A 22,363-nucleotide genomic window follows, 5' to 3' on the forward strand; every position below is an offset into this window, starting at 1 on the left:
GTAATTGTTTGCTTACTTTTGCGATGCTGCCTTCTTTACAGTCTTGTGTATAAAAGGGATGTCGCATGCCTACGCGTGACACGCTCTGCAAAGATGTAGAAAACAGTGTTTGTTAGTTTGCATACAAATATACGGACACCTGAGTAACAGCAAGTGACTATAGAATATTGAAAATGTAATATCTTTTGTTTCACATTTCCAGCTACATGAATACATTGACATCTTGATCAGCCATAAACCTCCAATGCAGGTGCAAAAGTATTTCAAATGACAGATGCTTTAAATTGGAGAATAATAAAACCAAGTCGTTCTGCTCTGCATCTCCTTCCTGATATATTATATTCATGAATTGAGATTTTACTTTAAAAAAGACTTTTGACTCCAGAGACACTCTGCAGCCTGCTGCTGGAGGATTTGTTGAGAAAGGTTCCAGGGCTATACGTGCCTGTGAAGAAGTAGAAGATAATGTTCTCTTCCGCACAAATAAATGTACTCGAAATATTTGACATGCTTACAAGAAAGCATATAGATTATTATGACAAAGAACATCCACAAGAGCAGAAGCAAGATAATTTTTTCATGTAAAGCGTTTCAACAGAAGCACGTCTAGTCAACCCATAGCGCTTTATCTTGGTGGCCGGTCGTGCTCATCTTCTTCGAAGACATGTTACTTTCATCTGTCCCAGTGAAGTGCTGGAAGCGGAATAAGTGTAGTTCTTGCACGGGAGGGCTGCGCCATTTAGCATTTTTGCGCGCGGTATCCAGGAAATTGTCTGTCCCCAGAAAAGTGTTCTTGAACTGCTGGTCTCGTTTTTCGATTATGTAAACGTGGGTGTCGATTTAGATGAAGGGTCAGGCTCATTGTAATATGTGACGCTTGTTGTTTCAAGGAACAGGATTGCTGAAGGGAATGATGCCGGAGAATCGTTGCATCTTGTCCATAATGCATCATGCACATAATCCATCAACCGGCAAATGTGCGCACCATATGCGGCGAAACGTCGGTGATTCACAGAAGATCCGGAGTTACAAGCCCGAGAAACCAAGCAAACGCGTTTGAACGTCTATAAACCTCCAGATATTTTAATGACCGAGTGTTCGTTGCTCCCTGGGCTGTCGATGATTCCGGGGTGATCTTGTGCAAAACGTGGCCGAGTCTCGGCGCATAACCTCACAAAAAATTAGCGTAGCTTGCACTGGAGGCGCAATGCTAAAGACAGAGCGGAGTTGATGGGAACCTAGCTAGTCCTGGCTCTTGGGCTAGGCTAAGCACTACTAAGTCATCCCCAGCATTTTCCAGAATTTATCGCGAAGCGCAGCCTATTCTTCGGGAGTACGAACTATCTTTGGGCGTCCCATGGCTTCTACTGGTCGAGCGCCGCCGTGCACACGCTTATGTAGCTGTTGCCTCAAGGTCAGCGCATGGGCATATGTAATCGTTATCACGGCGCATGCGCAGATGTCGGCACGGCGGTGGAAACCGGTTGCGCATAGTGTCTCCGAGCTGCTACCGACGCCGTCCGCTTTTTCCCGGCGCGAACGCGGGAAACGGAGAAACGCGGACGGTGTCGTCAGCAGCTGTGCGCGTTGCCTCGTTGGTGCTGCTACAATTTCTTTCTCTGTCTATCTCGCTTTCATTTTCTCTTTGCCGCTCCCGAACATTGCGCGCGCCGAGCGCACGCTCTCCTTCCTTCTCCTTAACGTCCCATGTCAAGGCAACATGTGCACGGCCCGCAGAGGAGGCGAGAAACACGCCGCTCTGAGAGGTGGTTGCTAGGCAACGCAGTGATGTCACAGCTAGGCGAGGTTTTGCGGTAGCAGGTGGCTCTTTTCAGGGTTAGCTTGAACAGCTTCGCTGTTAAAGTTTGGCGGAACCAAGGTAAAGCTAGGTGGGGTCGCCAGCTTCGCTGTTTGCCCACTCTTCGCACCACTAGTGTGAAGCTGCCCCTATATTTTTACCTGGCATTACGTACAACTCGAAGTATGTACACATTTAGGTGGAGGAGGAGGAAAAACTTTATTAAATAGGTAAAAGGTTTAACGGCAGGTCTGGGTGGGGCCCTCAGTCCAGGGCTCCACTGGCTCTAGCAGCTCGCTGAGCTTGGTCCAGGAGGGCGAGTTGGCTCTCCAGGTCCTCGCTTGCGAGCAGTGCCTTCCACGGCCGTACGAAGTGTTTCAGCCTTAGAAGGGGTTAGTTGATATTTCTCGGCTTAGCCATACAGTCCCCCGTTATGTGAGCCAGCGTGGGTTTTGCTCCACACCACGGGCAGGTGTCTGTGTAATGCGCCGGGTGCATCTTGCATAGGAGATTTATGTGTGGGTATGTGTTCGTTTGGATGCGACGCCAGTCCCTCACTTGTATTCTGGTTAGTTTGGAGTGCGGAAGGCCGAATATCCGTCTTTCCCTTCTCTGATTTTCCAGTATGTCACGCACTGCGGACGGAGGTTCCTATAGGGTTCTGGCCGCCGCTCGGTTGTTACTTCCTCAAGCTGTGCGGTCTGCCCTTTAGTTCCCATGCAGTCTGTTGTGCGCTGGGCACCACATTATGCTCTGATCCAGGTCGAGGCGTGAGCCCAGTATTCTTGTAGCGCTGGGCGGTAGAATTCCCCGCATGAAGAGTCGACACGCTGCCTGCGAGTCTGTAAGCACGTAAGCCGGTTGACCCATAAAGTTGGCGTCCCGTATGGCCAGCGCTATGGCTGCAGCCTCTGCTGTGCATACCGAGGTAGTCTTCACTGTAGCAGTTATCGTAGTGACTTGGTTGCGGTGATTGTGTAGAAGTCTCTGCGAGTAGTTGCACTCGCGTCCGTGTAGTAGGCGGCCGGATCATTGTCAAAGCGCTACTGCAGAGCCCTCGTCCTGCGCGTCTGCGGCCTGCGTGGTATTAAGCATTCATGTTTCGTGGAATGGGTGAGACGTAGAGGTGGTCCCTCAAATTTCGAGACAACAAGTCTGTGCGTCGCCACGGAACAAGGGTCGAGGTTCGTATCCCAACCGTCGGAGGATAGACCGGCCCTGCGGTGTAGAGCTCAGCTTTTCTCTTTGTGGTATCAGAACTGCGGCGGCATGTTCTTCATATTTGTTGTAAATACCTAACCGCTCTAGGCAATCCGTGCTGACTGTGTTCGGAAGACCCAGAGCAGATTTGTATGCTGTTCTGATAAGGGTTTCCACTTGCCTCATTTCAGTTTTGTTGAGGTTTTGGAAAGGGAGGCCGTAAGTGATGCGGTTAATCACAAACGCTAGCACCAGCCTGATAGTTTCGTCCTCCGCGAGACCGTTGCGGCTGCGTCCCACTCGACAGATCATGCGTGCCACGTTCTTAACGGTTGGTTTTAAACTACGAATTGTGGCATTGACGTTGCCGTTATCTTCTATAAGTAAGCCCAGCACTCTCATGTGGGTGACTTCGCGAATGGCGCGGCGATCCAGATTTAGGTCAATCCTTGGGGTGGCAACTTTCTTACGACGCTTGCTACGTACTTCATGAACTCAAATTTTTAGGCTGCGCACGTCATACCCGCGTGCTTGGTGAAGTTTACCACTCTGTCTATGGCCTCCTGTTGTAGGTCTTGTTTCTCTCCATAAGAACCCCGGTGTGCCCATTGCGTTATGTCACCGGCATAGATTGTACATCCGAGGTCTCGTGCTTGTTCAAGTTCTAGGGCCAGTCGCCTCATCCCAACGTTGAAAAGAAGCGGTGACAAAATTGAACCCTGTGGAGTTCCTCGACTGGGCATTGCAAAGATGTCAGAGCGAGTGCTGCCCAAACCAATCGTTGCCTTGCTCTCGCGAAGGAAGGTAAAGACATACCGAAACACCTTCCTTCCGCAACCTATGTTTTCGAGGCCTGCGAGGATAGTTTCATGAGATATTGTATCAAACGCTTTCTAGACATCAAGTGCCACAATTATCCTGGCTTCCTTGTTTTGTAGCGGGTCCAAACCTTCGTGACGGAGCATGAGGAAGGCGTCCTGTGCCGACACATCTGGCCTGAAGCCAAGCATAGAGTCAGGAAAAGGTCCATGCCGCTCGATGTGGTTGCTCAGTCTGGTTTGGATCACCTTCTCAAAAAGTTTCCCTACGCACGACGTGAGCGATATTGGCCTGAGATTATGTAGATCTCTAGGTTCTCCCGGTTTTGGTATGAGTATGATTGTAGGCTCTTTCCAGTCTTCCGGTACCGCCCCGCCGTTGGACCATACGTTATCGTTGAAGTAGGTCATGAGCTGCTTCAGTGACTCCCGGCTCAGGTTGCGCAGCATCGCATTCATAACCTGGTGCGGACCCGGTGCGGTGTTTTTCCGGAAAGATCGTGCGGCTGCATAGAGCTCTGCCATTGTTATGGACTCGTCCAGCTCGGCGTTGTCAGGTCCCTTATAGCTGTATTGCATTGATTTTGTGTCATGCGCTCCTATGTATATGCTTTTAATGTCCTCAATGAGGGCATCGGTCGTACCATGTATTCATGTTCGATTAACTTCAGTGTTCGGCTTGTGGTGGTCCTTGTTCCTGCGGGATCTATCATACTCCGGAGAATAGCCCATGTTCGCTTTGTGCTAAGCGTTCCTTTAAGTGTATCACAAAGATGAAACCAATTGGTGTCTTACAGCTGCCGTGCGTACTCATTGGATTCTTGCGCAAGCAGGGCTATCGTGATCCTGAGCTTTCTGCTATGTCTCTGTCTCTTCCACCGTCTGGTCAGGCTTCTCCGCGCTTCCCACAGGTGTAGTAAGTGCCCGTCGACTGCTGGTGTTTCGACTGTTGTCGCAATTTCCCGTGTAGTACTTCTGTGTATGGCCTTGATGAATTCCGTCCACTTTCTAGTACTATCACATGGTGTGGTTTGCTTCTGTTTCTCTCTGTAAGCTACCCAATCGGTTATGGTGGCTTTCCTTAATCTATGCCGAACACGCGTTGTAATAATTGAAACACTGAGTATACAGTGGTCACTGCCGAGGTCTTCACCCTAGGTTGGTACAGGTGACGCCTCTGCCATTGTTGGCGAAAGTTAGGTCCGGTGACGTGTCCTTTGCTACACTGTTTCACCCTAGGTTGGTACAGGTGACACCTCTGCCATTAGTTGGCGAAAGTTAGATCCGGTGACGTGTCCTTTGCTACACTGGTTGGTTCGCCAGGTCTCGTGAGCAAGACCAGCTCATGCTCCTCCACGAGGTCGACTAGCCTTTGGCCCTTGGGTGTATCTCGATCGTAGCCCCAATCAGAGTGCGGAGCGTTAAGGTCACCAAGGATGATCACCCGGTGGTTTCGTTTCACTTTGCGCAAAGTGGCCATAACTAGCACGTCGAATTTTGCCTTCCTGTCCCTAAATGGGCTGTAGACGTTGGCAATTATTGTTTTCGGTTTGCCGCGCTTACATGGCCAGACCGTGAGGACTTGGTGTTGGATACTGCAGTTAGGGACGTAGTCCACGCTCACCGCTATGTCCGCCCGTGTCAGCATTGCTATCTGAGGATTGTCAGGGTGCGTGTGTATTTTGTATCCAATGAGGTTCAGTATCCACTTACCGGGTTCTTGCAGGCATATGACATCCGGGGGAACAGGCGTCGCATCTATGAAACGCGAAAGTGCTGCGTGTTTCGTTCTAAGAGTCCTGCAATTCCACTGCCAGACCTCGAGGTTTTCGGCTACTCTCGAGTGGTGATTAGCCATCGATAGTGCTTTCGCTGTCGGTCAGCGCTATCTCTTTGGGCCTGCGTGTCGGAGTTCCTGGGCTGGCATTTCTGCGTTTGTTCGGTCCCTCTTTCGTGGTGTGGGAAGAGGAGTCTTCTACCTGTCGTTTGAGCTTGTACAGCTCCGCAAAAAGAAGTTGTATTTGTTGCGCTATATTGTCCAGCTTATCGCCTTTTCCTGTCGCCTGTGGCATCGCGTTCGTGGTTTCTGGTGTGGGTTTGTTTGTATAGGAGCCATTCCTTTGTCTGAGATCAGCTAGCTCCCTTCTAATTTCTCCAAGACAAGCTTTTAACATTCTGTTCTCCTCTAAAATTTTTTGATATGCTGGACTCTGAGTTATTGGATCGGCAGTGGGAGACACTACTCGCGCCCAGCTTACATGTTGTATGTCTGTGGCCACTGTGTGATGTTTAGCCTGTGGAGCCCTCTTCTGTTTGGGTGGTGGAGTCTTGATATTGCGCGCCCAGGCTGTTGACCTAGATCTGTGATGATTTCGTCGTCTGGTACTCGACGTCGATCTCGATCTTGATCTTGATTCTCTAGCTTGCCAAGGGTCAAAGCGGGTCCTTTCTTGCCGTTGAAGGAGCTCTGGGAAATCGCTGAGCTCCAATTCTTAGTCTTCATTTGCAAACCACCGTGAACGGTGTTGTTGAACAGATCCATGCTTTCCGCTCGTCGGTCTACCTTTTGGTCGCGTTCGCTTCAGCCGTTTCTGGCAGCTGCGGTCGCCCGTGAGGTGCTGCTCCCCGCAGACGGCACATCGTGGTGAGCAGTCGTGTCTGTCTTCAGGCTCGCGAACCCCACAGATTGTGCACACTTTCATGTCCGGTTGGGGGCAAACGTCCGTGCGATGGCCGACACTGTGACAAGTCTTGCAAACTTGCACCGAGTTGCGGTTTGGATGGCATGTCATCGCCCCACCGCAATAGTAGACGAACCGCGGTAGGACCGTTCCGAGGAAAGTGATAGCTGCACTCTTCGAGTCTCCTAACATTCTTGCTTGGATTATGAATGAATGAGTCCATGAATGACTCTTTTGACGGCGCCTTCTCCGGTGGCAGCATAGGCATTGAACGCGTGCTTCTTGCCATTGACTGTGAGGGCTGTGATCTTGCACAGGAGATCAGCAGTCTCTTGCTCAGGTGTTGAAACTATTTCGATGTTTCAGCCTTGTTTTACGCGCAGGTATACATTGCTCACCCCTTACTTTGTTGTGGCAGGCTGCGATCACTGCTTCTGCTAGCATTGGGCTGGTCAAAGTCTTCAGCGGAAGTCCTTGGTGTGGACGGAGAATAATCTTGAAGTCGTCCTGCAGCAGTCGTGGGAGCTTGTTCCGTCGCGCCCTGCGTCTGCGGTTGGGGGGGTGATTTCTTCTGCTCCTTCTGCGAAGGTTCGTTCCGTTTCACCTGCAGGAGTTCTTTCGCCTTTTGTCGTTTTTGGCGGAGCGTCAGCACCGTCTGCCATCCCTCTTCATCGGGTTTTCTCGTAGTTAGCCGCAGATCCTCAGCGTCCGGGAGAAGCGTTGGAGAAGTAGGTTTCCGAGAAATCAAGGACTCGGAGAAATCCATGTCATCTTCCTCTGTGGGAAGCTTCCGTGCGGCCGACGCACGATTTGAGTCGCCTGCCGCAACAGAGGCGAGGTGTTGAGACGCCATATGCGTCGCTGTCGTGTGACGGACGCTGCACCGACGCGGCGCGGCGGCAACCTGATTCGGGCTACCTCCGACACTGCGTGGCTTGTATCTGCTCAAGGTCCTGGAGCCACCGAAAACGTACCTAGGCCCATAAATATGGTGTCCCTGGGTTCCCTCGAAGTTCACGGTGACGATGAAACACAATTTCAGTCGGTTACTGGAACTATAATTAACGAAAACATGGATATTGTGGAGCTCGATGTGGGTGCTGCTGCACTCGTCGGCGCCCCCTAGTGGCTCCCCCATGTAGGTGGAGTACACTTGAATTACTGTTTTTAGCAGTGACGCCAGACCATAATTATATATTGGCGTTACGTTTCTCAAGCGACGTAGAGCTTCTGGGTCAGACGCTGTCAAAAGGCTTGCAGGTGACCGCCTAGTGTGATTATCTTAGGTTACCAGTAAATCGCACTTAGACACTCTGAGTTGCAGTTCTCGGTGCTAAAAGGTTGTTAGATACTTCCCTATTAGCTGAAGAGAGCGTCCTTGTTTCTTTATTTTATCTTTAACTGTTTTCTGGGCATCAAGAAAATGTGTAAGGAGACACAAAGTGGTCTACACGTCTGGTGCGAGCATTCCGTTGCAGAGCCAAAAAGCGTTCTACTTGGCGCTCTTTTACGTGGGGGCTATTTCAAATTGTGCCTTGTGCACTGTAGAAGCCCATGGACGGCTTCACATGCCGCTGGAGGCTGCTGGGGAACTCCATTGTTAGCATAACCTTGTAACCGCACTTGAACGTGCTGTCGTGCTCTAGGAGCAAAGGCTATTGCAAACTTCTGTCTCACAGTATATTATTTTGTGGCAAAATGATGAAAGTGTCGTTTGCCTGCTCTGCAGCCATGTTGCTTCGTTCTTCTATTTCCAAAATCAAAGCCCTCTAAGTTACTTGTCTGTGTTAGAGTCACTATGCCTGTGCCTGTATTCGATGTGAGGGAATCCCAGTAGTAAGCAGTTTATGACTTTGTCGGTTTACCCTCCGAACTGTTCTTTCGCGTCAGTCTCGATGTTCTCGGCAATTTTCCGACGTCGAAATCTGGCATTAAGTGTGTCGTTGTTGTGAACGATTACGCGACCCGGTACTTGATCACGCGAGTTTTGCGCAAAATCTGTGCAACTGAGGTGACGGAGTTCCTTTTACATGACGTCATCCCCCATCACGGCGCACCCCGGCAGCTCCTCACCGATTGCGGCCGCACCTTCTTGTCCCGACTTGTTGAAGACCTCCTTCGCTCCTTTTCTGCCAAGCAAAAGCTTTCCACCGCCTACCATCTGCAGCCAAACGGACTCACGGAGTGGCTCAATCGCACGTTGACAGAAATGCTGTCTATCTACGTTTCTAACGGCCACAGCACGTTACCCTTCGTGACCTCCGCCTATAATTTGTCCCTTCACGAGAGGGTTAGCTTTTCACCGTTTTACCTTCTGTTCAGCCGCCACCCCACTTTGCCCTTTGACACACTGCTTCCTTCCTCGACGAGCACTCCAACTGAATATGCTCAAGACGTCTTCGCCCGCGCTCACACGGCACGCCAGGTAGCCGGCTCCAGCTCACTGAATCTCAGGCCGCACAGAAGATCCGGTACGACAGCCGACATTGGGACGTTCGTTTTCCTCATGGCTCCGTTGTGCTCCTATGCAACATTGTCGCCATGTCGCCTTGTCTGAAAAGCTGCTGCCGCGCTATGCAGAACCCTACACGATATTGCGCCAGCTTGGCAATGTGAACTACGAGATCGCTCCACTGGACTACCGTGTCCCCTCTGGCGTTGTGGATGCGTCCCGGCTGAAACCCTACTTTACCGCGAGTTCACCTCCCTTAAGGTTGTCGCCGTAACGCGCCTTTGCAGACGGCGGTTATGTTACGGCGCAACAAAGAGTAGCGCCACTCCGTAGAAGACGATTTGACGTGCAGAGGTAGAATCGCACTCGCCAGCCATCTTGTTTGTATCGTTGCCTCTCTTGTATATATTGTATATACACCTGTATTGTTTGTGTACATTTAAATACGAGTACACATGTATTGACTTTCGCAACGTGACAATATTTAAAAAATAAGTCGCGGGCCTGCGCGGCACACGCAGCACAGTCACAGCGTAAGCTGGTGGAGCGGCTCAAGAGTAGGTCAAATTTCGGCACCACGCACAGCAGGATCTTCGCGGCGAAGTCACTTCACCTTGTTTTGACGTGAACGCTCTCAACTGTCCGCGCGGCGTCGACTGCGATCTGCGGCTTGTAATTCTCTCTGCATAGCAGTCTGCTGAGCCCGATGATGCCTGGTTGTAGCCGCGCACGTAGCTCTACGTTTGCAGGCGCCTTAACTAGATGGCGCCACCATACTGGAGGAGGCTCGGGATCGCTTTGATTGCGCGCATCTGAATCGCATCTCGTCGTCTGCGCCTGCGCGCCTGCCTAGGGCGTGTTTATAGGGCATTTTTTCCGCTACCTGATAGCAAGCGCTTGCGTTCCTCAGAGGTAGAGCATGTGACTCCCGCCTAACGGGCCCGGGATCTTTCTCGGCGGGAACCGGGTACTTTATTTTCGCATTTCGGCGAGAGCGGTTATTGTCACTGGACACCGTCGGAAGAGCCGGCGGCGGACACCATCGCTAACCGAAACGGCTATTGGAATGTGTCCATAATAGCTTACGCTGTAAAATACGGCAACAAGAGCATGAAACTGTTTTTTTTTTCAATATTTCACGTCTTTGGTTGTTGGAGCTCTATCGCAGCAAATGAGCATCAACGATGACACTAGTGTAAGCGGGTGTTTGGCGAATATTTGCCGTAAGTTCTAGTACAGACGACGTTTGGTGCTGCTCTATAGCTTTGTCGGCAAATCATTAATGTTTAGGGTACGAAAGTGCAACAATGAGACGCTTGTTATAGAAGAGGATGCAGGTCAGCTCCTTAGCAAAGTGGTGTAACTGTCAAAATGCTAGGTTGACTCAAGAAAGCTACCTTCCGAGCGTGAAATTTTTATCTGCCGTAGCGATGAGTTGGTGTTAGTAGAAAGCGATGGGTTCAAACTATATTCAATGTTTTATTCTAGTATCTATCTCACGACAGAACGGAAGGATCATTCCTTCCACAACAAAGCAAACGCACGAATTTCTTTTCGCGAATAATTAAGCGTAGATGTGCTGAGTGCATGGTTTATGTTATTAAAGCAGACGTTGACACGCAAGTCCAGCGAAGCTCAATTGGCTTGGAATATGAGGCGCGCAGATCGGGCAACATTATAGAGATTTGCGCTGTGCGCTCTGAACCGTTGTTAAATGTCAACAGCACATAATTTTCTCGCTTTGGCACACTGCAGATACCTGTGATAAGATATATAAAGGTTTGACCTTATAAAGCTTTACGAGGGGTTCAAGGAGCGTCAGGGAGGCTCTCAAGAAAGTAATAGATGAGACATACAGAACTAGCACTCCGTACGATTCACGATGAGGCTATAGTAATGTATGCGCCATACGCCATATGTTTTCGTGCTGTTTCTTAAAGGGGCCCTGAATCACTTTTTATTGCAGTCCAGCGGCGCTATAACGTAAAATGATTCCAAACTGTTTTAATTCCAATTTCTGCAATCAGCCTCCACGATTGGTCAAAACATTTTCTGGCCACCCCAACTTCGCCTGTCTGTCACGCGACGTCACGAAAACCGCAATAGCTCCCCATCTGATATAACGTGTACACGCTGATTATGCGTGATTAAAACGCACAAAAGAAAAATAATCATTCCTGATTCGACGTCTTTTTCCCATTAGCCCTCTGCTATTGGTCGAATGTTTTCTGCCTACGCCAACTTCGCCTGTCTGTCACGTGACCTCAGACAACCACGAAAACTCACCATGTCAGAGTGACGTGTACACGAAAAATGCATTATTGTGCCGAACAAAACTGAAAAAATTTCTGAATAGCCACAGACTTACCCGTTAGGAATAGAAGATGGCTCCCCGCCGATCGTTCAGGCCCTAACTACTCGCACCTGCCGGTGAGCATGTAATTATTTGCGCATGATAAACCTTTTTGCGTGGCAGTAAAACGTTATGGAGCCCTTTCGGCATGCATACGACATCGCTCTGCCAACTCTTCCTTGCTGGGGATCCGTTTTAGCGGTATTCTTATCCTTCCGTTGCACGCCGCCGCGATTTTCTACCAGCCACCGCAAGCTACGTAAATCAAGGCGGACCAATTGCAGAAGCCGGCACCACCTTCTTCATGCGGTTATCTATTTGCACTGTGCTGGCTTGGCTCCATCGAAACCCGCTCCACTAGAGCGTTCTCCTGGCCTCTTGTCAGTTAATTAGATAAGAAGCTCCACTGAGTGTAGACAATATTATTGGTTTTGAAAGCGAACAAAGGTAACCTCCTATAAACGAGGAGAGTATTTGATGGGGTTGTTCAGACAACGCTGCGGGTCACCGCCCGATGCTTGCGTCGGTGGTTATGTAAATTTGAGGTCAGGAGTTTGGAATCAATTTACATTATAGCGCCCCAGAAGTACCTTTGAATTTAAAATAAGGTATATCACGAAGTTAAGGACAGCACAAAGAGTGATGGAACGAAACACGTTCGGCGTAACGTTAAGAGACAGGAAGAGAGCGGTTGTGGATCACAGAGCAAACGGGGATAGCCGATATTCTAACTGACATTAGACAGTTTTAGTATTGCGGAAATGGCACCACGCTAAACGCAATAGTAGCCGATATTCTAACTGACATTATTAGAAAAAAAATTAGGGGCAGGTTCACAATAAGTGGTGTGAAGACTGGGCAAACAGCGAAGCTGGTAGCCCTTCCCTAGCTTTAACTTTGCTTTCATTTGCTTAACTTGGTTTTGCTTGGCTGGTTCATAGCCAAACATTCCCGACCCCGAGTGTAGGGACGATACTCGGGGTCGGCGCGAAGTCTTATAAAGGCCACTTTATAGTCCGACGTAGCGTTGACGCGCGAGCGCGCTCGGCACGGGCACGCAACGCCAGGGAAAGTGCAGCACTCCACCAGCCCATCTTGTTTTACAAGACGCGGATTGGGTCCATTCTGGGTGTCGAGGCCGGCACGAAAAGCAGCACGTCGCATCTCGATGCCGGCTGTTGCCGGGGCACGCCGACGAACACCGGATACGTCGGCCGCGCCTTGCGCTGTTGCGAGGGTAACCTGGGAGAGGGTGGTAACCTCCCCGAGTGATGACGTCACGTACGTCGCCTAGCAACGCCTCGCACCATCTGTGGGAGCTAGGTGTGGTTAAGCAACGCGCGGTGACGTCATAACCACGCGCAGTTTTTGTTCGGCCTAACCAAGAGCTAAACAGCTCCGCTGTTAAATATGGAGCATGGCAGGCCATGTAATGCGTACGATTCATAACCGCTAAACCATTAGTGTTACAGAATGGGTACCAAGAGAAGGGAAGTGCAGTAGAGGAAGGCAGAAAACTAGGTGGGGTGATGTAGTTAGAAAACTTGCAGGCAGAAATTGGAATCAGCTAGCGCAAGAGAGGAATAATTGGAGATTGCAGGGAGAGGCCTTCGTCCTACAATCGACATAGATATAGGCTGATGATGATACCAGGAATGGGCTATATCAGGAAAAAAGTTGTTTGTTGCGTTCAGCAAAAGCAGAGTTAATAGCAATCAAACATCCCCGGCGCGGTTCTTCCGCTCCTTTTTCAATGACTCGCATTGCGAAGGCTACAGCGGAGCGCGGAATGCGCACAACGCTCCGCCTACTGTACGTAACCGTGGCACGGAGGTCAAATTTGATTTTGGATGTTGAGGAAGACGCCACTACTTGCAATTCGGGTGTCTACGACGCGCGAAGCGCGGTTGTCCTCCGCAAGCCGCAACGTGCTCAGCCAGCGGACTCGTGGCAGCGCCCCGCGGCGGACGCGCTATCAACGCTACGTAGGAAACCGCACCTACATGCAGTAGTAGTGCGTATGTGCCATGTTGGACTTGTGCACAAAAGGACTTGAATGCGCGATCGCACTTATATGCTCCAACATGGCGATGCTACGTGGTGCGGACCGGCTTTGTGAAAATTTGAAGCCCTATCAATAGCTCAATACGAAGCCAGTCCGGTAAGGCGTTTACCCAGGAGCCGCCAGGCGGGAAGGCGATTCGCAAGGATGCGTGTGGCCTGACCTTAAGCTTCACGTGGTACGAGGCTAGTTCAATGTTCAATAATATTCCAAATTAGCGAGATCCAAAGGCTCCGACACACATAAGCAGGCTGATCGAAGTTTAGTTATTGCACCGGAGTCCACGGCCGAGCTTGAGGAGACGAAAGTCTTCTTCCGGAAGTACGTAATTATAATAGAAATTCGAAAGCAGTCTTCCGCATACTTTAGCCTGTTTGTTGAATTGTATCGGTAAATTTACACAGGAAGAAACACACTGTTCCAGAAACCCTTCTTGATTGATGTCAGCTATTCGCCAATAGCAGCCGCGCACGGAAACCTGCTATATAACGAAACAAAGCATCTAGAAAAGAGTGAGGAGCAGGCTTATCCTAAAAAGAGAGCGTTTGAGAGAAACGTAATTTGGCGTTCCCCTTGCGAGCTCCCCGCGGCGCTCACGACTGTAGAACTTGCTGAGATGTTGACAGCAGCGTATGCTATCCCCGGACTGTCTTTTTTCAGCAAGCCCGAAGGGTGGTTCAGGATCCCTTTAAGGGGGCTGCTCGCGATGAGAAAGTTGTATACGTCCGCATGCCTGAAAACTCGCCCACACTTTATTTTTGTAGCACTGAACAGTTGTTTGCACTGCATTGTGGAGGTGGAAATTCCTCTGTAAATTTTCTTACAACCGGGAAGACCTTAAGCTGCAGCTGGGAGCTGGTTGTATGTGCACACAAGATTATTTTCCCAAACAATTGTCGCTACTGGCATTCGTGCCCTCAATGCAGTAGTGCAAGATTGCAACATCGGTCAGGAATTCAAGTTGCTGTCACCGTATCGTCGTCCACTGCCAGGTATACGATTTTGGCACACTATGTACTGGCGGACGCTATGGATTGTCAGAGTCAAATGATTACGAGGCCAAATATGTCTTAAAATAGGTTTTGTGTTCAACGGGATGTTTCAAGCATAAGCTGGCACTGGGAGGCCTACACGGGCTGGCCTGTGGTTCTATAGTGACATGATGTATCCTATTTTTGTGGACTGTAGTAGAAAGGGCCTCTTGAAACAATATTAAATAGCCGCTGTCCTCCGGCAGTTTATTGGCAAACATGGAATGTACATCAACCTAAAAGTGTTCACATTTCATTGTTTGACACACCACGTTATTTCCTGCTGTGTTCTACTGTTAATCTCACCATGGAACCTAGTTTCTCTTTGATGTACCACACGTTTTCCACTGCACGCCTTACATGGCATGCCAAATTTCACTCCTACATTTTACTCTTGCTTATCGACAAATCAAGTTTGCACTCGGATATCACTGTTGTCTTCTGCATTTACCGTTACACTTCTCATCCTTTATACTTATCCACGCGGCCTAAGAGTCTTATCTTGTATCTTTCCATTACATACAGGAACTGCCTGTGTGTAAGATATGCTTATGAGTCTAAACTGCTTGTCGCGCTTGCCGTGTGTCTGCATTAGCCAGGCCTTATGGCGGACTAAGATGAGGATATTTATTTTTATCATTGCAAGAGCAGAGACAAAAAAGAATACAAAAATACCTAGCTCCCCCATTCTGGTTATCAAACACAGAACAATGAGAGAGGCGAAAGTACAATGTGTGGCACCTTGGAATCCAAGCGCCTTGAACAAGCAATGACGGGAAGGTTCAAATACAGTACTCTATTTTTTACATAGCAATGACAGAACGTAGAAGAATAAAACTACAATTACACGATCGTTATCGCGTCAAACGTCAAGCGCACTTTCCGAGTCTAGCTTGCTACACCCAATGCCCAAAAGGTGCTTTAAGACAATCTACAGTTTGTCAGCGAAACTAATATCAGAAAAAGAGGAAAACATTGCCTCTGTATTTAGGGAATTCTAGTCCCTAACTGTACTGGGGAATATGATTGACTAAAGTTTTCTTCAACAAAATAATTTGTAAACCTTTTTTTTTTCGTGAAGAGAACGAGTGTGTCGCTCGCTGAGGACTCTAAATGGGTGATAATAAGAAGTCACAGCTTGTCTTGGTTCTTGATAAACCATAATTTCAGTCTTGTACAGTTCTGTATTCTTAGCAGGGTTTCTAAATTTGTGGAGTTTAAGAAACCTGTTGACGATTTCTTATAGTGTAAATACTTCTTACCTATTTTCGCTGAATGATTTCGAGTTTATCTAGTTAGTACATGGAAAATTATCATAGAGTGCTGAAGCATATTTCTAGCATTGGCTTATGTGGTTTTACATGCCAGGGGCTCAACTCTCTTCCGCCAGACTTTTGTGCTTCCAGAATGTCGCGAATATTAGAATTTTTAAGGTTGATAAATTGTGACACTGGTTTGATTGGTGCTCAACGTTTGGCTTTATTGTCTACTCTCTTGGCCGAGCCATTTTCGTAAATTGGTGCAATGAATCCCGCTGTCGGACTCAGACTTGGAAGCTTACGGATGGCATGGTGGAGTGCACGCCTTGTTCCAGGAAGTTAGTGGCAGCACTGGAAAGCCATTGCTAAGGGACGCTAGTGAAGATGTTGCAGTACGCAACGAAATCTGCATTGATGATAATGTCTTTTATGCTAGAGACGAAGAAAGCAGGTAGAATGTAAACGACCACATAGGGAAAATGTTACAGTGCTTGGAGTGATGAGAAGCGGACTCGGCGCTCGCCTGCGATTGGCTGGCTTGCATCATACGACGGTGATGCCGCTGGCCATATAAACGAATAACTCCGCTCTGGTGGAGAAATCGAGAAAATAAATTGAAACAAGTTAGTTGCTTATGGACCTGCCGTGTGTACTTGGTCCCGAGTTTTCTCGCTCAGAAAGCAGTAGAGATGCAGTGATGCAGCTGCGTCCTACGACCCGGCAACGACGACTCAGCAAGTGGAGCGTAATCGTAGGGGAACGATGTGACAATGGCTATAACCGCAGAAAATCTTAGCGCAATATTCCTACAGGGAACTCCGGCTATATGTGTGCCGATTGCCGAGATAGGACATGTAGGGATTTCTATGGTCTCTACCAGCTCACAGAAATCAGGCATGTTTCGATCAATATCAGACGTACGTCCACTGGCAAATGGCTGATAAAGAAGTCGCAGTTTCGCCCAAAAGGCGAAGCATCGATTGTGATAGCAAATTAGTAGACAGCTATACGAGGTCAGTATAATAGTTTTATCGGCTGTATAAACTTTCAACGATTCGCTTACTAACTAAATTAACATTTCAGTTACACATTTCGCCCGAGGTCCACGGAAACTCGCCGTCAAAACACTGGAGTGAGGAGGCTTGGCGGCCGCAGCGAGCGAATTGAACTTCGTGCTTTCTCTCGCTGAAACGCGAACTTAACGTCGAAAGCACAGTGCATACAAATGAAGCGACAATCCGCTTACGTTGTCCACATCGCAGGTCGCTTTGTAGATGAGGCGCGCGCGGACGCGCACTTTTTTGTCATTGCATGTATGCACCACTGATAATTAAAATTTTCGTCTCGACACACATTTCGGACGTGCGGCTTTACAATGTCGAGAAAATGCGACTTAAAGTGAACCATTGAAGTCCAAGAAAAGCTGCGCTAGTGTAGAGCGGCCAGTATTTACGGCGATTGCAGTATTGGCGGCGATTGCAGGCGTCGCTTCAGTTCTTCAAATTCTTCGACTTGCGGCGTCTACCACTTGAACTCGACGTCGGCCTTCGTGAGATACATCAGTGGCTCAGCGATTCGTGAAAAATTCTTGACGAAGCACCTGTAATAGGCGCGAAGTCGAAGAAATCTACGCACTGCCTTCTTGTCAGCGGGCGGAGGAAAGTTGGAGATGGCCGCACTTTTCTGAGGGTCGGGCGCACTCCAGACTTGATGATGACGTGGCGCAAAAACAAGAGCTCCGCATATGCGAAGCGGCAGTTTTCTGGCTTTAACGTGAGTCCAGTGGTTTTGATTGCTTGAAGAACTGTTTCAAGGCGCCGCAAGTGTTCTTCGAAGCTTGAGGCAAACACAACGACGTCGTCCAAATAGACGAGGCAAGTCTGCCACTTCAAGCCTGCCAGTACTGTATCCATGACGCGTTGGAAAGTCGCCGGTGCCGAGCAAAGACCAAACGGCATGACCTTGAACTCGAACAGTCCGTCTGGTGTTATAAAGGCAGTCTTCTCCTGGTCCCTCTTGTCGACTTATATTTGCCAGTAGCCGGTTTTGAGGTCCATTGACGAAACATACTGCGCGTTGTAGAGTCGATCCAAGGCGTCGTCAATCTGTGGGAGGGGGTATACGTCCTTCTTCGTGATCTTGTTGAGGCGACGATAATCGACGCAGAAACGTAGGGTTCCATCCTTCTTCGTCACTAACACCACGGGGGACGCCCACGGACTCTTAGACAGCTGGATGATGTCGTCGCGTAGCATTTCCTCGACTTGTTGCCTTATGGCCTCGCGTTCGCGCGCCGAAACTCGGCACGGGCTTTGACGGAGTGGGCGGACATTTTCGTCGGTTATGATGTGGTGCTTGGCGACAGGGGTTTGTCGAACTTTTGATTACGAAGAGAAGCAGTCATTGTATTGCAGGAGCAGAGCTTTTAGTTGTTCTTTCTTATGCCTGGGAAGGTTCTAATTGACGTCGAAAGTTGGTTCAGGTATTATAGTCGTCGTTGCAGGTGCGCTGGAATCCATGAAGGCGAAAGCACTGCTGGCTTGTACAATTTCGTCGATGTAGGCGACCGTGGTGCCTCTGTTAATGTGCTTGTATTCGGGGCTGAAGTTCGTGAGCATCACCCTTGCTTTCCCTGCACGTGGCTCAGCTATGCCTCTAGCGACGCAAATTTCACGGTCGAGCCGTAAGTGATGATCGCCCTCGATGACGCCCTCCATGTCTGCAGGCACTTCGGTACCGACGGAAATCATTACGCTGGAGTGAGGCGGAACGGTGCCTTGTTCTTCAAGCACATTCAAGGCATGGTAACCTATGCTTGTAGCCGGTGGTATCGCGTTGTGCGTTGAAAGCGTTATCGACTTGGACCTTAAGTCGATGACTGCACCGTGTTGATTTAGAAAGTCCATGCCTAGGATGACATCCCTGGAGGAGTGCTGCAGGATTACGAAGCTCGCCGGGTAAGTGCGGTTGTTTACCGTGACTCGCGCTGTGCAGATTCCAGCCGGTGATATTAGCTGGTCTCCCGTTGTCCGGATATCGGGTCCTTTCCAGGCCGTTCTCACCTTCAACTTAGCGGTGAACGGGCCACTGAAAACGGAATAGTCGGCTCTAGTGTCGACGAGAGCGGTGACGCTATGAGCATCGATTAGCACGTCTAAGTCGGTAGAACGTCGTCTAGCGTTACGGTTAAGTCGTGGCGTTGGATCACACCTGCGTCGGCTTGCTCCGCTGCTGCTACGTCGCGTCGGCCGGTCATGCGGCGGCGAAGTGTTGTTTTTAAGGCTCTTTCCAGGCGGCGTGCTAATATCTCGTCGTGATGATTCGCGAATCTTTTTAGTCGTCGGCGGAGGATCTTCGGCATTGCGTCGCACAGCAACCGTAGCTCCATCGGTGGCTGCCTTTAGTTTCCCGGATAGAGGCTCATGGGCCGGCCCCGGGCTGGGCCACTGTATGGTCGGTGCGGCGGCGACAGGTAGCGTCCTGGCGATGGCGAACGAGAAGTACGTCGGGGTCTCCACTGCGTTCCGGCGATGTAGTCGGCGATGTCACGTGGCCTCTCGCCAACCTGTGGACGTGGCGCGTTGACGGCGAACCCTCATAGGCCCATCTGGCGGTATGTGCATCGGCGGTAGACATGATCATGTTCTCCGCAGTGATAGCAAAGCGGACGGTGGTCGGGGGCGCGCCAACTGTCCGTATTTCTTGGGTAGCTACGCTGGGCGATGGGCGGGCATGCTGGCGGCGGCGGCAGCGGCGGAGGACGACGGAACTGCGGCGTTACGGGGCCCTGGCGCGAGTGTGAAGGGGGGCCTTGACAACTGGCAACGGCGGCGTAGGTCAGCGCTTCCGGCTGGGGTTGCGGCCGATTGCGGCTGCACATCGGGAACTCCAAGTGAGCGCTGAACTTCTTCTTTGACGACATCGGCGATAGATGCCACTTGAGGCTGCGACCCGGGAAAGAGCTTCTGCAGCTCCTCGCGAACGACTGCTCTGATGGTCTCGCGCAGGTCGTCGGCGCCTACTGCTTGAGCATCAGCGCAGTTGTAGGGCACGGCGGTTGTATTGCCTGGCGCGCATTTCAAGCGCCTTCTCGATCGTTGTGGCCTCGGAAAGAAATTCGGCAACCGTATTGGGCGGGTTGCGCATCAATCCGGCGAATATTTGTTCTTTGACGCCCCGCATCAAGAACCGAACTTTCTTTTCTTCAGGCATGTCGGGGTCGGCGTGGCGGAAGAGGCGAGTCATCTCCACCGTGATGATCGCGATGCTCTCGTTCGGCAATTGCACTCTGGTTTCTAAGAGAACCTCTGCCCTTTCCTTTCGTACGACGCTCGTGAAGGTCCTCACGAAGTTTTGACGAAAAACGTCCCACGTTACCAGGGTGGTCTCTCTGTTCTCAAACCAGGTCCGAGCAGCGTCATCCAACGAAAAATAGACATGGCGCAGCTTGTCGTCGTTGCTCCATTTGTTGAACGTCGCGGTCGACTCGTATGTCTCCAGCCAGGCTTCAGGGTCTTCAGCCGATGATCCACGGAAGGTCGGTGGCTCCCGAGGTTGTTGGAGCAGGATGGGGGACGCTGGGGCTGCCATTGGGGTCCTTGGCTTGGCCTTGATCGCTGTGGTCTTCTCGGGAAGAAGTCCATACTCCGGCAGAAGTCCTTGCTGCCTACAGCTTGCTCGATGGTCCTTGGCGACGTTGGCGTTGTCCTCCGGTTTCGGGCTTGGATCGTGGCTTTGCGGGGGCGTTCGCTGCATGAACGCACTAGCACCTCCACCAGATGTCACGTAGTATAGTGACGGTTAAGCAAACAGTCGTAAAACTGTATGACGAAACTGGTTGTTTATTGGGCGAACCTGTGCCCACAAAAGCAAGCTACACTCAAAGCAGAACGATAGCGGCGAACACAGTCGGCGATCGTCGAAAATCTGATCAGCGGCGAAACGCGTCGGCTTTTATACCTGAGTCATCGAAGGTTCCAGGTTAATCCCTGATGCCCTCATGTCTTCCAGAAAGTTCCAGACAATTCGCGTCGGTCATACAATCAGATAACATAAGCGTCGGTGAAAACAGGCAACGGTAAGAAGCATCGATAACGTTCTAGAAACTTCCGATACAGGTGCGTCCTGCGCCGAGCGATAACGTTTAACATTTGTTAGCCGGTGGAAAGCGGCCACCAGTGAAAGATAAACATGTATACGTGTCAATATAGAGCAAACGCGACTTTCGTGACGCGAAAGACCGCGGGGGGACGGGAGGGAGGGAGGGAAGGTGACGTTTAGCTGCGGCACTAAATGCGTATTTACATAAAAACGTTGCGAGGCGAGAAGGTGGTAAAGACTTCCGACGCTGCTCGACGAGTTTCCCGTTCTGATCTCGTCGAAAACCTCCGAGCCGCCCCCAGAGGCCCTGGCAACCGTCACCAACGCCGTGCCCGTTCTGCGCGTTCCTGGCGCTGCTGCACGTCCAAGTTTATACAGATGATAAAACTACTATCCTTACTCTGTATTCTCTACTAAGTTGCTATCGCAATTGATGCTTCGCCTTTCGGGTGAAACTGCGACATTTTTTTAATATTATCAATGATTGGATGTAAATGCTGAAAACCGAGAGAGTCACTCGACTTTTTACGTTAATAACTTACATAATACAATCACTTCATAGTCGCGTTATTGTTGACAAATATATAAATTTTCTTAAGTGATACTTGTAGAGCTTATAATTGACTCATTTAATTCAGTCTTCCACAAGACAATGTCCCGTGTGGCGAGATTATGGCGGTAAAATCAGTCTCCAGGAAATTTATTATTCCGGTTATTACCATTGAAGCTAAATTGTACACCCCAAAACGTTCATGCAGTTCTTCCCACGAGCAACATAGAGACGCCTATGACGAAAATCATGCATCAAGAGGGGAGGTTGGCTGAGTATGCACAATCAAATGCGAGTTAAAATAAATTTTACCTTCATACCAGACAGAGCTGATTTCGCCATCATTAATCTACATTCCAAGATGCTTAAGGAGGTGGTAAACAGAAGCACAGTAAAAAGATGCTTTGTTGCCATGCTTTCGCTGGGTAATTCTGCGGTCAGACTGCGTATGAGGGGAACATTCCGCCAGCAGCCGCAAGAAAAAAAAAAGAACACATATCCAGGAAGTACAAGGAAAACAGTGTCTATTGTCGCGTGCGCTTAACAGGTGCACCGCGCAAGACTAATGCAGTGATGCACTCTCTTTTATATCATGTTGATACATGTATGTTTTTCCAAGAGTATTTTGTTTACAGATCTATTGTCACCAAGAAAATTGAAGAGTCCGCGTGGCGAGAAAAAAAATAGTGTTTGCGTTGCTGTAGGAGGTTAGTCTCCACATTGCTGGTTTCAATCATCGACTTGTAGTATTGCGCAATTTCTGATTTTATAGGCATCAGTGAATTTAAATCATCTCTTATGCAACATGGTAAAAAATCAAAGTACCATCATTAAAAATTCTAATGTAACCCCAACGTGAAAGATATCTCCCCTCTCGGCTTACTATTCCATTATTACTGAAATAGACAACGCATGAAATAAAATTGGGAGGATGCTTAAGCTTCGCTTTTAAGAGTGGCAAGCGATAGCATTCAAGGATTCCTGGCTGCCACTCATGGTTCACGACGACTGCAGCTTATGCAAGCGTAATGGTTACTGGCAAACACTGGCGGCGAACGC

The 22,363-nt window shown here is 49.6% G+C and overlaps 1 protein-coding gene across 9 annotated transcripts in view; it reads right to left on the reverse strand.

The window, feature by feature from the left end:
* Positions 1–21,786, reverse strand: part of LOC119458301 (uncharacterized) — a 125,255-nt gene extending 103,469 nt beyond the window's left edge. For 4 of the 9 annotated variants that reach the window (XR_007467958.1, XM_049671043.1, XM_049671041.1 and 1 more), the window contains exons 1-2: positions 21,617–21,784; positions 17–85 (exon numbers count right to left, since the gene is read on the reverse strand). Coding sequence is in view for 8 of the 9 variants with exons in the window: in XM_049671043.1 (XP_049527000.1) it covers positions 17–85; positions 21,617–21,718 (171 nt within the window). In the remaining variant the exon portion in view is untranslated. Of the gene's footprint in view, positions 1–16; positions 86–21,616 lie in introns of all 9 variants that reach the window. The other 5 variants (XM_049671042.1, XM_049671046.1, XM_049671047.1 and 2 more) reach the window with 3 other exon arrangements.
* Between the last annotated feature and the right edge of the window lie 577 nt (positions 21,787–22,363).

This window comes from Dermacentor silvarum, chromosome 7, assembly GCF_013339745.2.
Source record: "Dermacentor silvarum isolate Dsil-2018 chromosome 7, BIME_Dsil_1.4, whole genome shotgun sequence".
NCBI classification, from domain to species: domain Eukaryota; kingdom Metazoa; phylum Arthropoda; class Arachnida; order Ixodida; family Ixodidae; genus Dermacentor; species Dermacentor silvarum.